At 45.1% G+C, this 17,739-nt stretch overlaps 1 protein-coding gene across 1 annotated transcript in view; it reads right to left on the bottom strand.

Moving 5' to 3' along the window:
• Positions 1-17,739, bottom strand: part of LOC124718691 (probable cytochrome P450 304a1) — a 104,195-nt gene that overhangs the window by 42,875 nt on the left and 43,581 nt on the right. Inside the window, exon 4 of the mRNA XM_047244314.1 lies at positions 10,782-11,060. Coding sequence (XP_047100270.1) covers positions 10,782-11,060 — 279 coding nt within the window. The remainder of the gene's footprint in view (positions 1-10,781; positions 11,061-17,739) is intronic.

Here is a 17,739-nt window from a genome sequence, read left to right as displayed (position 1 = left end):
TAGCTATAACAGTCTGGTGTGAGCGTAGAGGTTTATTCGTAATGTACCCAAAATATGCAAAATACAACCGCAACGAAAATATAGTAAAGCAGAGAATGGTGAACACGCGTCAACTATTCCTATCTTGTCCGTCCTTTGGTAGTCATTGGCAGATACTGTTATAAAACGGTTTCTGCTCGTGAGGTACGATTTTTCTTTACATCGCTTAGTGTCTTCTTTTTGTATTGGAACAGGTCCACTACATGCTTGTTTATACGGTATATGTTCTTTACATAATCCACTGAGCCGTGGCAACTGGAAAGCAATGAGTCCATCAATGAATGTCCTGGCTTCAGTAATTCCAGGAGAATCTCGACTGAAAACGAAGTGACTGTGTGTATAAATCTGGAATTTCATTTTTGTTTTGTTACCGTAAGAGCGCGCTGTGGTTAGGCCACCAGATGTTTAAGTCCAGAATATCTTCCGTTTGCACGTTTATGACGCTTTAAGTTCTGCATCTGAGACGACGAACATATCTGAGTTTCAGATTTGGAGTCAACTCCGTACATGGCCCCTTCTCAGACTCAGTGCCCGTCTAAAGAGCATTTCTGTTGATGGAACACGACTTTTTGTTATACGTAACGATGCGTACAGATATTGTAAGACGTGTATATTTCTATTATCTATTGTAAATCCACAATTTATGAAAGATGTTTATATTTTATTAATAGGATTAAGTAGGAATATTTAATATTTGTCATTTTGGAAATAATTGTGGTAGCAGGGAATGCCTGCATCAAACTATTGTTGGCAGGAGAGACCACACACTGATATAATTTTAAAAAGGACAGAAGAGACCACGTGTGGATACATTTTAAGAAAAGAGTGGGAAAGACCGCGCTTTGATACATTTTGTAATGGTAGCAGGGATTGTCTGCACCAGAAAGCATTGTTGGCGGGAGAGACCGCACTTCAGCGTTCGTAGGAAGTCAGTAGTAAGCGAGATGTGAAGCGAGTCGGTAGCAGATCTGAAGCGAGAGGTTGAGAGGAGCCATGTGCCTGCCAGCCCCCAGCTATGATTAACAAGAGATTATAAACGGATGTACAGAGACATCAGCTAATTACACTCCTGGAAATGGAAAAAAGAACACATTGACACCGGTGTGTCAGACCCACCATACTTGCTCCAGACACTGCGAGAGGGCTGTACAAGCAATGATCACACGCACGGCACAGCGGACACACCAGGAACCGCGGTGTTGGCCGTCGAATGGCGCTAGCTGCGCAGCATTTGTGCACCGCCGCCGTCAGTGTCAGCCAGTTTGCCGTGGCATACGGAGCTCCATCGCAGTCTTTAACACTGGTAGCATGCCGCGACAGCGTGGACGTGAACCTTATGTGCAGTTGACGGACTTTGAGCGAGGGCGTATAGTGGGCATGCGGGAGGCCGGGTGGACGTACCGCCGAATTGCTCAACACGTGGGGCGTGAGGTCTCCACAGTACATCGATGTTGTCGCCAGTGGTCGGCGGAAGGTGCACGTGCCCGTCGACCTGGGACCGGACCGCAGCGACGCACGGATGCACGCCAAGACCGTAGGATCCTACGCAGTGCCGTAGGGGACCGCACCGCCACTTCCCAGCAAATTAGGGACACTGTTGCTCCTGGGGTATCGGCGAGGACCATTCGCAACCGTCTCCATGAAGCTGGGCTACGGTCCCGCACACCGTTAGGCCGTCTTCCGCTCACGCCCCAACATCGTGCAGCCCGCCTCCAGTGGTGTCGCGACAGGCGTGAATGGAGGGACGAATGGAGACGTGTCGTCTTCAGCGATGAGAGTCGCTTCTGCCTTGGTGCCAATGATGGTCGTATGCGTGTTTGGCGCCGTGCAGGTGAGCGCCACAATCAGGACTGCATACGACCGAGGCACAAAGGGCCAACACCCGGCATCATGGTGTGGGGAGCGATCTCCTACACTGGCCGTACACCACTGGTGATCGTCGAGGGGACACTGAATAGTGCACGGTACATCCAAACCGTCATCGAACCCATCGTTCTACCATTCCTAGACCGGCAAGGGAACTTGCTGTTCCAACAGGACAATGCACGTCCGCATGTATCCCGTGCCACCCAACGTGCTCTAGAAGGTGTAAGTCAACTACCCTGGCCAGCAAGATCTCCGGATCTGTCCCCCATTGAGCATGTTTGGGACTGGATGAAGCGTCGTCTCACGCGGTCTGCACGTCCAGCACGATCGCTGGTCCAACTGAGGCGCCAGGTGGAAATGGCATGGCAAGCCGTTCCACAGGACTACATCCAGCATCTCTACGATCGTCTCCATGGGAGAATAGCAGCCTGAATTGCTGCGAAAGGTGGATATACACTGTACTAGTGCCGACATTGTGCATGCTCTGTTGCCTGTGTCTATGTGCCTGTGGTTCTGTCAGTGATGTATCTGACCCCAGGAATGTGTCAATAAAGTTTCCCCTTCCTGGGACAATGAATTCACGGTGTTCTTATTTCAATTTCCAGGAGTGTATTATCATAAGAGGAACTAATATTATTGAATTATTTTTTTGAGAAACTCAAGACTACTGAAGGTATGTTTGCGCAATGATAGTTGTAAGATTACTATAAAAAGTAAGTCCCATTTAAACGTTTGTAAAATCATTTCATTCAGAATATAACTAACTTTTGCCAGCAATATTGCATTTCTAATTATAATCCATCCCAAAAACCATTAACGTAAAACTTTGCAAAATTTTATTGTTGGCAAGAAAAAGTTTAACTATTAATTACGTAACTTCAGTCAAATTAATTAAAGAATAACGTCAGCTTTGGTAATAAATACAACCACGTATTATGACAGCCCACCAGCAGCTAAAACAAAGTAAGTATATTCATGTCGCAGTTCGATGTAGCAGTCAGATGGCGATCCAGTAACAGTAAAAAAGGTAAGGAACAGTTTTGGGTTATTGCAGATAACGACTAAGGGCCACATGACGACGACACATTCTATGTTTCGTCGAAATAATCCGAAAATCACTTTTAAAAAGCAGAAATTAAATTCGTATCCGAAGATTGAGAAAGAGAATAAGTTTCAAAGGGAAGATTTCATTTGTTATTACTAAGCAAGAGAAAGAAATCCTAAGGGAAGGTTACATAGGTTGTTTGCGTAACAAAAGAGATATAGAGGAGACGGGAAGGTTTCACTATAAAAGAGATATAGAGGAGACGGGAAGGTTTCAGTATAAAGATCGGGTATCTCAGGTAAACATAATTTGAAAAAAATGGACATGTCCTCTATTCCAACTCACCGATTTAATTGATCCACCAAATAAGAAAATTGTATAAACGTCCATGAAAAGAAAGAAACACAATAGTGCAAGTCACTTGAGAATGAAATTAATAGGAAACGCAAAGGAAACTAAAATTTCAAGGCAAAAAGTGAAGGGAGCAAGAAGAAAAACACCATTTTAAGGATAGTATCAGTACACAGAAAATTCAGAATAACTGTCAGAAAGTTAGAAACGTCAGCAACATTGAGAGTGCAAAAGGAGGTATACTGTTAAATGCAGAAGAAAAAGTGGTTGGGTGAAAAGTGCACGTTGAGGACCTCTAAGAGTGGGATAAACATCTTGCTGACGTGACTGAAGAAGAAAATGGTGACAATTAGATGGGGGAAAGACACATCTGAAACAAAAACAGGAGGATAAACATACATTTAAATTGACGTAGTTTGAGTTTGGAGATGGAAGGAAACCTGGGATAATACGTTACCAACGTGGCGGCCATTATGAAAGCCATTACCATGGATGCAACTTTTTAAAGGGAAAGGGGTACATGACATATCAAACAGATGTATAAGGGGCAGTGAAAAGAAAACGAGACAGATGGAAAAAAGGAAGTGAACTGCTTATTATTTCAAAAGTAATGCCATAAGTATCAATACATTCATCCCATTATGAGACGAAAGGGTCTTTGTCCGAAGGAAATCGGCGGCCACGAATGTCTTTTTTTAGGGCTCCAGAAATATGGAAATCGCATGGGGAGAGATGGGGACTGTATGAAGGACGTGTGATGGCATCCCAACGAAATTTCTGCAGCGTAAGCCAAACAGACACGCCAGCTCCCACAAAGTAATGATGAAATTTTTGTTTGACTGCAAGGGCTCGCTGCTCATTCAGTTACTGGAACATGGAGCCACAATTAACACACAGCGCAAAAACTGAAGCGCGCCTGCAAGTCCAAATGCCCAGGAATGTTGACGGAAGGCATCATTTTGTTGCGGGATGATGCGCGCTGATATGTTGCCAAAGATACTTCGACCACTCTGCGAAAGGAAGTTTGACTGGTGAGCCATTACACATCCTGCATACAGCCTTGATCCCTTCTCACGTGGTTTCCCTATTTTAGGAGGCCTGAAGAAAGACATTTGTGACCGTCGATTTGCTTCGGACGAAGAGGTGCATTCTGCGCACAGACATGGTTTCGTAGAAAACCGCTGTCATTTTTCCGTGGAGACGTTGACCGTCTTGGCTCATAATGGGATAAATATACACACAAAAAAATGGCTCTGAGCACTATGGGACTCACCTTCTGAGGTCATTAGTCCCCTAGAACTTAGAACTACTTAAACCTAACTAACCTAAGGACATCACACACATCCATGCCCGAGGCAGGATTCGAACCTGCGACCGTAGCGGTCTCGCGGTTCCAGACTGCAGCGCGTAGAACCGCACGGCCACTTCGGTCGTCAATATACACACATCAAAAATGTTTTGTATCACCTCGGTTCCGAGAGTTCCGGAAACTGTACAGAAAATTTGAATAGAGATCAACATAAACATCATTTCCGCCCTTTTTATTGCGCATGAAAACCACACATTGCATGTTGTACCACCATACAGCGAGACCTTCAGAGGTGGTGGTCCAGATTGCTCTACACACCGGTACCTCTAATGCCCAGTAGCACGTCCTCTTGCATTGATGCATGCCTGTATTCGTCGTGGCATACTATCCACAAGTTCATGAAGATACTGTTGGTCCAGATGGTCACACACTTCAACGGCGATTCGGCGTAGATCCCTCAGAGTGGTTGGTGGGTCACGTCGTCCATAAATAGCCCTTGTCAATCTATCCAAGGCATGTTCGATAGGAGAACATGCTGGCCACTCTGGTCGAGCGATGTCATTGCCCTGAAGGAAGTTATTCACAAGACGTGCACGATAGGGGCGCGAGTTGTCGTCCATGAAGACGAATGCCTCGCCAGTGTGCTGCCGATATGGTTGCACTATCGGACGGAGGATGGCATTCACTTAACGCACAGCCTTCCATGACCACTAGCGGGTGTGTCGGCCCCACATAATGCCATCCCAAAACAGAAGGAAACCTCCACCTTGCTGCACTCGCTGGTCACTGTGTCTAAGGCGTTCAGCCTGAACGGGTTGCCCCTGAACACGTCTCCGACGATTGTCTGATTGAAGGCGTATGCAACACTCATCGGTGAAGAGAACGCGATGCCAATCCTGAGCGCTCCATTCGGCATGTTGTTGGGCCCATCTGTACCGCGCTGCATAGTGTCGTGGCTGCAAAGATGGAACTCGCCATGGACGTCGGAAGTGAAGTTGTGCAGATGCAGCCTATTGTACACAGTTTGAGTCGTAACACGACGTCCTGTGGCTGCACGAAAATCATTATTCAATATGGTGACGTTGCTGTCAGGGTTCCTCCGAGCCATAATCCGTAGGGAGCGGTCATCCACTGCAGTAGTAACACTTGGGCGACCTGAGCGAGGCATGTCATCGACAGTTCCTGTCTCTCTGTATCTCCTTCATATCAGAAAAACATCGCTTTGGTTCACTGCGAGGTTCCTGCTGGACACTTGCCTTGTTGTAAGCTCTTCGTGGCACAAAGCAACAATGCGAACGCGATCGAACTGCGGTATTGACCGTCTAGGCTTGGTTGAACTACAGACAACACGAGCCGGGTACCTCCTTCCTGGCGGAATGACTGTAACTGATCGGCTGTCGGACCCCCTCCGTCTAGTAGGCGCTGGTCAGGCGTGGTTGTTTACATCTTTGATCGGGTTTAGTGACATCTCTGAAGAGTCAAAGAGACTGTCTGTGATACAATGTCCACAGTCAACAGGATCTTCAAGAGTTATGGGAACCTGGATGATGAAAAACTATTTCTGACGTGTGTATTAACAGGTATAGCGATCACTTTTGAAATAATAAACAGTTTACTTTCTTTTTTCAGTCTGCCCCGTTTTCATTTCACTGCTTCTTATAGCTGATTTTCGCCTGAGCACAGCTCTATTCATTCTCGAATTACGGCTGATGTTTCCTCCTTGCAGGTGATATGAATGCTGATGCCATTAACATCGTCTGGATATCAGGGAGAAGGACACTCATCTTACCACTATTTCAATCAGCATCGCCAAGACAGACCACCGATTATCCATAGTGTGAAATTCCAAGAAACTGGCACTGTTGTAGACAAAATGAAACGATGAAAAACAGCTACGGATGAGCAACATTAGCTGCTTTTTTGGCATCGTCCAGAGCACAGTACTGCTCTCATTTTGCAGCCCTAAGTCAGTACTGAGAATTTTGCTACATGTTGTTGTTGTTGTGGTCTTCAGTCCAGAGACTGGTTTGATGCAGCTCTCCATGCTACTCTATCCTGTGCAAGCTTCTTCATCTCCCAGTACTTTCTGCAACCTACATCCTTCTGAATCTGTTTAGTGTATTCATCTCTTGGTCTCCCTCTACGATTTTTACCCTCCAAGCTGCCCTCCGATACTAAACTGGTGATCCCTTGAAGCCTCAGAATATGCCCTAGCAACCGATCCCTTCTTCTAGTCAAGTTGTGCCACAAATTTCTCTTCTCTTCAATTCTGTTCAATGCGTCCTCGTTAGTTATGTGATCTACCCATCTAATCTTCAGCATTCTTCTCTAGCACCACATTTCGAAAGCTTCTATTCTCTTCTTGTCTGAACTATTTATCGTCCATGTTTCACTTCCATACATGACTACTCGCCGTACAAATACTTTCAGAAACGACATCTTGACACTTAAATCTATACTCGATGTTAACAAATTTCTCTTCTTCAGAAACGCTTTCCTTGCCATTGCTAGTCTACATTTTATATCTTTTCTACTTCGACCATCATCAGTTATTTTGCTCCCCAAATAGCAAAACTCATCTTCTACTTTAAGTGTCTCATTTCCTAATATAATTCCCTCACCATCACCATTCGACTTCATACCATTACCCTCGTTTTGTTTTTGTTGATGTTCATCTTATGTCCTCCTTTCAAGACACTGTTCATTCCGTTCAACTGCTCTTCCAGCTCCTTTGCTATCTCTGACAGAATTACAGTGTCATCGGCAGACCTCAAAGTTTTTATTTCTTCTCCATGGATTTTAATTCCTACTCCGAATTTTTGCTTTGTTTCCTTTACTGCTTGCTCAATATACAGATTGAATAACATCGGGGATAGGCTACAACCCTGTCTCACTCCCTTCCCAACCACTGCTTCCCTTTCGTGTCCCTCGACTCTTATAACTGCCATCTGGTTTCTCTGCTAATTGTAAATAGCCTTTGGCTCGCTCGATTTTACCCCTGCCACCTTCAGAACTTGAAAGATAGTATTCCGGTCAACATTGTCAAAAGCTTTCTCTAAGTCTACAAATGCTACACACGTAGGTTTGCCTTTCCTTAATCCATTTTCTAAGATAAGTCGTAAGGTCAGTATTACCTCACGTGTTCCAATATTTCTACGGAATCCAAACTGATCTTCTCCGAGGTCGGTTTCTACGAGTCATTCCATTCTTCTGTAGAGAATTCGTATTAGTATTTTGCTGCCGTGGCTTTTTAAACTGATAGTTCGGTAATTTTCACATCTGTCAACACCTGCTTTCTTTGGGATTGCTACATATGTTGGCTAAAGGCCATAGGGAACGGCTGAAGCGGATAACAACAAGCTTACAAAGTGCGTGGTTCAATTCAAATGCCTCTGAGCACTATGGGACTGAACATCTGTGGTCATCAGTCCCCTAGAACTTAGAACTACTTAAACCTAACTAACCTAAGGACATCATACACATCCATGCCCGAGGCAGGATTCGAACCTGCGGCCGTAGCGGTCACGCGGTTCCAGACTGAAGCGCCACCGGCCGGCTTAATTACAAAGTGCGTGACAGTACTCTAGGTAATCCTGTAACATTTACGTGTTGTCTTCGGCCTGCATCATCACTGACTGGAGTAAAATTGTCTTAGGTGATTAGTACCACTTGGAACTGAGCGTTGAGGACCAGCGAAGACGTGTGTGGGGAGTGTGTGTACAGCGGTGGGATGCCAGACTGACTGTCGCCCGCTATACGGCCCGACAATCGAAAGTGAATGGCCTAGGGTGCAGTTTCACTTCATAGCAGGGGCCCTTTGGTTGTCATCTGCAGCACCCTTATAGCACAGCGGTGTGCCGACGACGTTCTACGTCCCATTTTGTCACCCTTCATGGCAAGCCACCCTGGGCTTACATTTCAGCAAGATAATGCCCGTCCGCAGACGGCAAGAGTTTCTGCTGCTTGTCCTCGTGCTAGGCAAACCCTACATTGGCCAGCGAGGTCGCCGGATCTCCCTGGAATCGAGAGCGATTGGAGCATTATGGGCAGGAACATCCAACCAGCTCGAGATTTTGACGACGTAGCATGCCAATTGGACAGAACTTGGCACAGTAGCCTTCACGAGAACATCCGACATCTCTGTCACTAAGTGCTAAGCAGTGTAGCTGCCTGCATAAGGCCCAGAGAAGGACCAAAGAGTTATGGCAGTGCTGAATTTGTCTTGAATAAATGATACAATTGGTTTGAAATTGTAATCATTTGGTTGTCTGTACCGGTACGTCAATTTTACCGATTTCCATCTCATTCGAATAATTCTTTCGTGGTGCGTTATTTTCTTTTCCTTTTAGAGTATGTAGCTGTTACTCGATTTTTTCCTTTACATATTTCTCTTTTCGTCCTTAATTGTAACGCAATTGGAATGAGTGGTGATGATATTATACACTGAAAAGCTAAAAAACTGGTGCACCTGCCTAATATTCTGTAGGGCCCCCGCGAGCACGCAGAAATGCTGCAACACGATGTGGCAGGGTCTCGACTTATGTGTGAAGTAGTGCTAGAGGGAACTGACACCATGAATCCTGCAGAGCTGTCCATACATCCGTAAGCGTACGAGGGGTGGAGGTCTCTTTTCAACAGCATCCCAGATATGGTCAATAATCTTCATGTCTGGGAAGTATGGTGGCCAGCGGTAGCGTTTAAACTCAGAAGAGTATTCCTGGAGCCAGTCTGTAGCAATTCTGGACGTGAGGGTTGTCGCATTGTCCTGCTGGAATTGGCCAAGTCCGTTGGAATGCACAATGGACACGAATGGATGCAGGCGATCAGACAGGATGCTTACGCACGTGTCACCTGTCAGAGTCGTATCAGGGGTCCCGTATCACTCCAACTGCACACGCCCCACACCATTACAGAGCCTCCACCGGCTTGAACAGTCCCCTGCTGACATGCAGGGTCTATGGATTCATGAGATTGTCTCCATACCCGTACACTTCCATCCGCTCGATACAATTTGAAAGGAGACTCGTTCGACGAGGCAACATGTTTCCAGCCAATTACAGTCCACTGTCGGTGCTGACAGTCCCCGGCGAGACGTAAAGCTTTGTCTCGTGCAGTCATCAAGGGTACACGAGTGGGTTTTCGGCTCCGAAAGCCCATATCGATTTTTCGGTGAATGGTTTGCACGCTGACACTTCTTGATGGCCCAGCATCGAAATCTGCAGCAATTTGCATAAGAGTTGCATTTGTGTCACAATGAACGATTCTCTCTAGTCGTCGTTGATCCCGTTCTTGCAGGATCTTTTTCCGGCCGCAGCGATGTCGGAGATTTGATGTCTTACCGGGTTCCTCTTATTCAAGCTACACTCGTGAAATGGTCGTACGGGAGAATCCGCACTTCATCGGATGCTGTGTCCCATCGGTCGGGTACCGACTGTAACACCACGTTCAAACTCACTTAAAACTTGATAGCCTGACATTGTAGCAGCAGCAACTGATCTAACAAGTGCGCCAGACACTTGTTGTCTTACATAGGTGTTGCCGACCGCAACGCTGTATTCTGCCTGTTTACATATGTCTATATTTGAATACGCATGCCTATACCAGTATGCTTGGAGCTAAGACTCTAAAAGTTTTTGTTTTCTGTTTTAATCTGTAACGGTGTCAAAAATGGGTCAAATGGCTCTGAGCCCTATGGGACTTAACATCTGAGGTCATCAGTCCCCTAGAACTTAGAACTACACAAACCTAACTAACCTAAGGACATCACACACATCCATGCCCGAAGCAGGATTCGAACGTGCGACCGTAGCGGTCGCGCGGTTCCAGACTGAAGCGCCTAGAACCGCTCGGCCACAACGACCGGCGTAACGGTGTCAGCATGGACTGTCTTGGGATACTGCTAGACCAGGAATCCGTGCTGTTCGAACAACGCTATGAAACAGTGCACTGGCGACAGATACGAAAATCACAAGCAGAGAGGAGCAACTGAACCAGAGACAAGAAAATTAAGATAAGAAAGACAGTGAAGTGGCATTTTTCACTTTCTTATAACTTGAGGACGATAGGCGTAGATGCTGGTCTCAGATGAATAGAATTTATCACAGAAGAGAACAAATGCGGTGGGCTACAGGAAGTCAGTTAGAATGATGAGTGAGAAAAGGAAAAGGTTACCTTCACGTAGTCGATGAGTGCATTGTGTCCTTGGACAAAATCAGCGAGCCCAAACTGGCCCGGCGACAGGTGGCGGAGCCAGGGCGTCTGTATGATGGTGTTGCCGGTGCCGTCGGTGGCCAGAACGTTCTGCCGGCCGCGGCGGCCCAGCAGGAGGAGCTGGCGGTCGGACGCGCGACCGGAGCGCGTCCCGGCGAACATGGACCACGTGACGGCGGCGAAGCAGCGGTACGTCGCGTCGGGGAACAGCACGGCGCCGTCGCACGGCCTCCGCACGCTCTGCACGGCAGACATCTCTGACTGGTGCTGCACTCGGGTCAGACACTGTAGGGCTGAGATACGGGGCGGGGATGGATGTACCGCGAGACTCTGTGTCGGGACTACTCCCTACATTATTTACGCAAGGTGACAAAAATATGTGACCGAAAATGTTCATTGGCCTTTTCCTGGTATGATCAATAAAAACCAGGATCAAACTAACTAATTACTTTTGAATGCATTATGGGAACAGCAGTAATCAATGTCTTATAAATAATTACTATTAAAAACAGTCTTGATCACGATTTATTTAACAAGGTGACCGGTTTCAACCACTACTGTGGTCATCTTCAGACCTATAAGTTGTATACAAAGCTCTAATTAGAGGGCTACAAACATTAAACAAAATACATAAAGTTATAAAGCTATAAAACGTTGAATTACCATTGAGTAGGAACCTCTTTCTGTTGGAGAATCACTACTGGAGAAACCAGTGCACGTCTTACTATATATAATGGAGGCTCCACCCACTTCTGACTGCATGATGTCATTATTAACCAATGAGTAATAAGTTGAACTACAATTTAAAATTTCAAGGCCTATCAGCGAACCATTTGGAACCACTGGTTGCTATGGTGAAGTTAGACAGATTATTGTAGCTTACTCTTTTCGTTTCAATAAAGACAAGTTGCTGCTCAATACTACATCGTCTGACGCCACAGTCTTTGCCATTCTACTTCGCAACAACTTCGTTGGAAAGAAGCCTGCTGCCACATCTTTGCACTGGCGTTTGTCCTCACCATGGCAACCACTAGTTCGACTATCGACTTTACAACAACTTCAGTGAAAAAAGCCTGCTGCTTAATCTTTGCAACGGCGTCTAACTTCACCATAGCAACCAGTGGTTCCAAATGGTTCGCTGATAGGCCTTGAGAGGGCAACCCATGTACTGCCAAAACAGAAGTTCATTTTCCTACATATTTAAATATTTTAACGCTTCTTAATTGACAATAGCTGTTTAATAAGCTAAGTTTAGTGTGTATTTATTTCTAATTCTTGACAATGTTCTTTTAACTAAGAAATTTTAAATTGTAATTCGACTTATTACTCATTGGTTAATAATGACATCATGCAGTGAGAAGTGGGTGGAGCCTCCATTATATATAGTAAGACGTGCACTGGTTTCTCCAGTAGTGATTCTCCAACAGAAAGAGGTTCCTACTCAATGGTAATTCAACGTTTTATAGCTTTATAACTTTATGTATTTTGTTTAATGTATGTAGCCCTTTAATTAGAGCATTGTATACAACTTATAGGTCTGAAGATGACCACAGTAGTGGTCGAAACCGGTCACCTTGTTAAATAAATCGTGATCAAGACTGTTTTTAATAGTTGTTGTTGTTGTGGTCTTCAGTCCTGAGACTGGTTTGATGCAGCTCTCCATGCTACTCTATCCTGTGCAAGCTTTTTCATCTCCCAGTACCTACTGCAACCTACATCCTTCTGAATCTGCTTAGTGTATTCATCTCTTGGTCTCCCTCTACGATTTTTACCCTCCACGCTGCCCTCCAATACTAAATTGGTGATCCCTTGATGCCTCAGAACATGTCCTACCAACCGATCCCTTCTTCTGGTCAAGTTGTGCCACAAACTTCTCTTCTCCCCAATCCTATTCAATACCTCCTCATTAGTTATGTGATCTACCCATCTAATCTTCAGCATTCTTCTGTAGCACCACATTTCGAAAGCTTCTATTCTCTTCTTGTCCAAACTATTTATCGTCCATGTTTCACTTCCATATGTGGCTACACTCCATACGAACACTTTCAGAAATGACTTCCTGACACTTAAATCAATACTGGATGTTAACAAATTTCTCTTCTTCAGAAACGCTTTCCTTGCCATTGCCAGCCTACATTTTATATCCTCTCTACTTCGACCATCATCAGTTATTTTGCTCCCCAAATAGCAAAACTCCTTTACTACTTTAAGTGCCTCATTTCCTAATCTAATTCCCTCAGCATCACCCGACTTAATTAGACTACATTCCATTATCCTTGTTTTGCTTTTGTTGATGTTCATCTTATATCCTCCTTTCAAGACACTGTCCATTCCATTCAACTGCTCTTCCAAAGCCTTTGCTGTATCTGACAGAAATACAATGTCATCGGCGAACCTCAAAGTTTTTATTTCTTCTCCATGAATTTTAATACCTACTCCGAATTTTTCTTTTGTTTCCTTTACTGCTTGCTCAATATACAGATTGAACAACATCGGGGAGAGGCTACAACCCTGTCTTACTCCCTTCCCAACCACTGCTTCCCTTTCATGTCCCTCGACTCTTATAACTGCCATTTGGTTTCTGTACAAATTGTAAATAGCCTTTCGCTCCCAGTATTTTACCCCTGCCACCTTTAGAATTTGAAAGAGAGTATTCCAGTCAACATTGTCAAAAGCTTTCTCTAAGTCTACAAATGCTAGAAACGTATGTTTGCCTTTCCTTAATCTTTCTTCTAAGATAAGTCGTAAGGTCAGTATTGCCTCACGTGTTCCAGTGTTTCTACGGAATCCAAACTGATCTTCCCCGAGGTTGGCTTCTACTAGTTTTTCCATTCGTCTGTAAAGAATTCGTGTTAGTATTTTGCAGCTGTGACTTATTAAGCTGATAGTTCGGTAATTTTCACATCTGTCAACACCTGCTTTCTTTGGGATTGGAATCATTATATTCTTCTTGAAGTCTGAGGGTATTTCGCCTGTTTCATACATCTTGCTCACCAGATGGTAGAGTTTTGTCAGGACTGTCTCTCCCACGGCCGTCAGTAGTTCCAATGGAATATTGTCTACTCCGGGGGCCTTGTTTCGACTCAGGTCTTTCAGTGCTCTGTCAAACTCTTCACGCAGTATCGTATCTCCCATTTCATCTTCATCTACATCCTCTTCCATTTCCATAATATTGTCCTCAAGTACATCGCCCTTGTATAGACCCTCTATATACTCCTTCCACCTTTCTGCTTTCCCTTCTTTGCTTAGAACTGGGTTTCCCTCTGAGCTCTTGATATTCATACAAGTCGTTCTCTTATCTCCAAAGGTCTCTTTAATTTTCCTGTAGGCGGTATCTATCTTACCCCTAGTGAGATAGGCCTCTACATCCTTACATTTGTCCTCTAGCCATCCCTGCTTAGCCATTTTGCACTTCCTGTCGATCTCATTTTTGAGACGTTTGTATTCCTTTTTGCCTGTTTCACTTACTGCATTTTTATATTTTCTCCTTTCATCAATTAAATTCAATATTTCTTCTGTTACCCAAGGATTTCTACTAGCCCTCGTCTTTTTACCTACTTGATCCTCTGCTGCCTTCACTACTTCATCCCTCAAAGCTACCCATTCTTCTTCTACTGTATTTATTTCCCCCATTCCTGTCAATTGCTCCCTTATGCTCTCCCTGAATCTCTGTACAACCTCTGGTTCTTTTAGTTTATCCAGGTCCCATCTCCTTAAATTCCCACCTTTTTGCAGTTTCTTCAGTTTTAATCTACAGGTCATAACCAATAGATTGTGGTCAGAGTCCACATCTGCCCCTGGAAATGTCTTACAATTTAAAACCTGGTTCCTAAATCTCTGTCTTACCATTATATAATCTATCTGATACCTTTTAGTATCTCCAGGGTTCTTCCATGTATACAACCTTCTTTCATGATTCTTAAACCAAGTGTTAGTTATGATTATGTTGTGCTCTACCAGGCGGCTTCCTCTTTCATTTCTGTCCCCCAATCCATATTCACCTACTATGTTTCCTTCTCTCCCTTTTCCTACACTCGAATTCCAGTCACCCATGACTATTAAATTTTCGTCTCCCTTCACAATCTGAATAATTTCTTTTATTTCATCATACATTTCTTCAATTTCTTCGTCATCTGCAGAGCTAGTTGGCATATAAACTTGTACTACTGTAGTAGGTGTGGGCTTCGTATCTATCTTGGCCACAATAATGCGTTCACTATGCTGTTTGTAGTAGCTTACCCGCATTCCTATTTTCCTATTCATTATTAAACCTACTCCTGCATTACCCCTATTTGATTTTGTGTTTATAACCCTGTAGTCACCTGACCAGAAGTCTTGTTCCTCCTGCCACCGAACTTCACTAATTCCCACTATATCTAACTTCAACCTATCCATTTCCCTTTTTAAATTTTCTAACCTACCTGCCCGATTAAGGGATCTGACATTCCACGCTCCGATCCGTAGAACGCCAGTTTTCTTTCTCCTGATAACGACATCCTCTTGAGTAGTCCCCGCCCGGAGATCCGAATGGGGGACTATTTTACCTCCAGAATATTTTACCCAAGAGGATGCCATCATCATGTAATCATACAGTAAAGCTGCATGCCCTCGGGAAAAATTACGGCTGTAGTTTCCCCTTGCTTTCAGCCGTTCGCAGTACCAGCACAGCAAGGCCGTTTTGGTTATTCTTACAAGGCCAGATCAGTCAATCATCCAGACTGTTGCCCTTGCAACTACTGAAAAGGCTGCTGCCCCTCTTCAGGAACCACACGTTTGTCTGGCCTCTCAACAGATACCCCTCCGTTGTGGTTGCACCTACGGTACGGCTATCTGCATCGCTGAGGCACGCAAGCCTCCCCACCAACGGCAAGGTCCATGGTTCATGGGGGGGGGGGTTTAATAGTAATTAATAGTAATAGTAATAGTAATTAAAACTAACTAATGTTCAAATATACACTGAGGGGAAAAAAAATCCTGGGATAGCGGTACGCACAAATACAGATGCTAATATTGTCGTGTACACAAGTTATAAAAGGGCACTGCACGGCCGGAGGTGTCTTTTGTACTCAGGTGCTTCATTTGAAAAAGTTTCCGATGTGATTACACCGCACGACGGGAATCAACAGGCTTTCAATGTGGAACGGTAGTTTGAACTAGACACATGGGAGATTCCATTTCGGAAGTCGTTAGAGAATTCAGTATTCCGACATCCACAGCGACAAGAGTGTGTGGAGAATACCAAACTTCAGGCATTACCTCTCAACACAGATAATGCAGTGACCGACGGCCTTTACTTAACGACTGAGAGCAACGCCGTTTGCGTAGAGTTGCCAGTGCTGACAGACAAGCAACACAGCTTGAAACAACTGCAGAGATCAATGTGGGACGTAAGATGAACGTACCAGTTAGGACAGTGCATCGAATTCTAGCTTTAATGGGCCACGGCAACAGACGACCAACACGAGTGTCTTTGGTAACAGCATGACATTGCATGCAGCCGCTCTCCTGGGCTCTTGACCATATCGGTTGAACCCCAGACTTCTGGAAAACTGTGTCCTGGACTCCTGACCATATCGGTTGAACCTCAGACTTTTGGAAAACTGTGTCCTGGTCAGTTGAGTTACGATTCCAGTTGGTAACAGTTGATGCCAGCACGACATCACCTGCAGCCACTCTCCTGGGCTCGTGAACATATCGGTTGAAACCCCAGACTTCTGGAAAACCATTTCCTGGTCAGTCGAGTTCCGATTACAGTTGGTAAGAGCTGATACCAGCACCACATCACCTGCACCTGCTCTCCTGGGCTCGTGACCGTATCAGTCGGGCCACAGACTTCTGAAAATCCGTGGCTCTGGTCAGTTGAGTCCCGATTCCAGTTGGTAACAGCCAAAGGCAGAGTTCGAGCGTGGCGCAGACCCCACAAGGTCATGGATACAAAGAACTGTGCAAGCTGGCAGTGGCTCCATAATGGTGTGTGCTGTGTTTACATGGAATTGACTGTGTCTTCTGGTCCAGCTGAACCGATATCTGACTGCAAATGGTTATGTTTGGGTAGTTGGAGACCATTTGCAGTCTTGCCAGGCAACGATGGAAGTTCAATAACTGACAGTGCGCCATGTCAATGGAGCACAGTTGTTCATAACTGGTTAAACGGACATTCTGGGCAATTCGGATGAATGATTTGGCCACCCAGATTGCTCGACATGAATCTCATCGAATATTTATGGGACATAATCGCGAGATCATTTCGTGCACAAAGTCCTGCACCAGTAACACTTTCGGAATTATGGACGACTATGGAGGCAGCATGGCTCAGTATTTCTGCGCAGGTCTTCCAACGACTTGTTGAATCCACGTCAGGTTGGGTTATTGCACTACACCAGGCAAAAGCCCTGTAAATGCAGTCTGGAGAGCACTGTAGAGGCAGTCTGTGTGGGGTTATGCTATGCATCGAGGCCCAGCTAACACCAGAGACGAGTTTTCTGCGAAAATGAACTGATATATGGCATATACATCTGCACGCCATAACTGACCACATGGGTTGAGGCGGAGGACACATAATGTACTAGCATCCTACCTCGACTCATCCCATTTTCACGGACAGTAGGTAGTGAAGAAGGTTTGTAAGTACCAACTCCAAGTTTCTACAATTTAACCAATGTAACGGTTATAGGACATGTGGACAGCGTGACAAAAGAACTTGAAGCATCCAGAAGGTGAGCGGGAAATGAAATGAAACTTAAAGGGTTGAAAGGGAAAGGGATTTTATTTGGCAGTATCACTCGACTTGTCACTATGACATCGTGCCCACACTGACCTGCATGCATGCACTGATTCGGATGGGAAGGGTGTCACTAAGCTGTTGTACCCTCTCCTGAGACGAGCTGGCCAGCAGCTGCTGTAACTGGTCCTCGATGTC

This window comes from Schistocerca piceifrons, chromosome 10, assembly GCF_021461385.2.
Source record: "Schistocerca piceifrons isolate TAMUIC-IGC-003096 chromosome 10, iqSchPice1.1, whole genome shotgun sequence".
NCBI classification, from domain to species: domain Eukaryota; kingdom Metazoa; phylum Arthropoda; class Insecta; order Orthoptera; family Acrididae; genus Schistocerca; species Schistocerca piceifrons.
The sequence above is the reverse complement of the archived record's forward strand: the minus strand, read 5'-3'. Positions and strand labels throughout refer to the sequence as shown.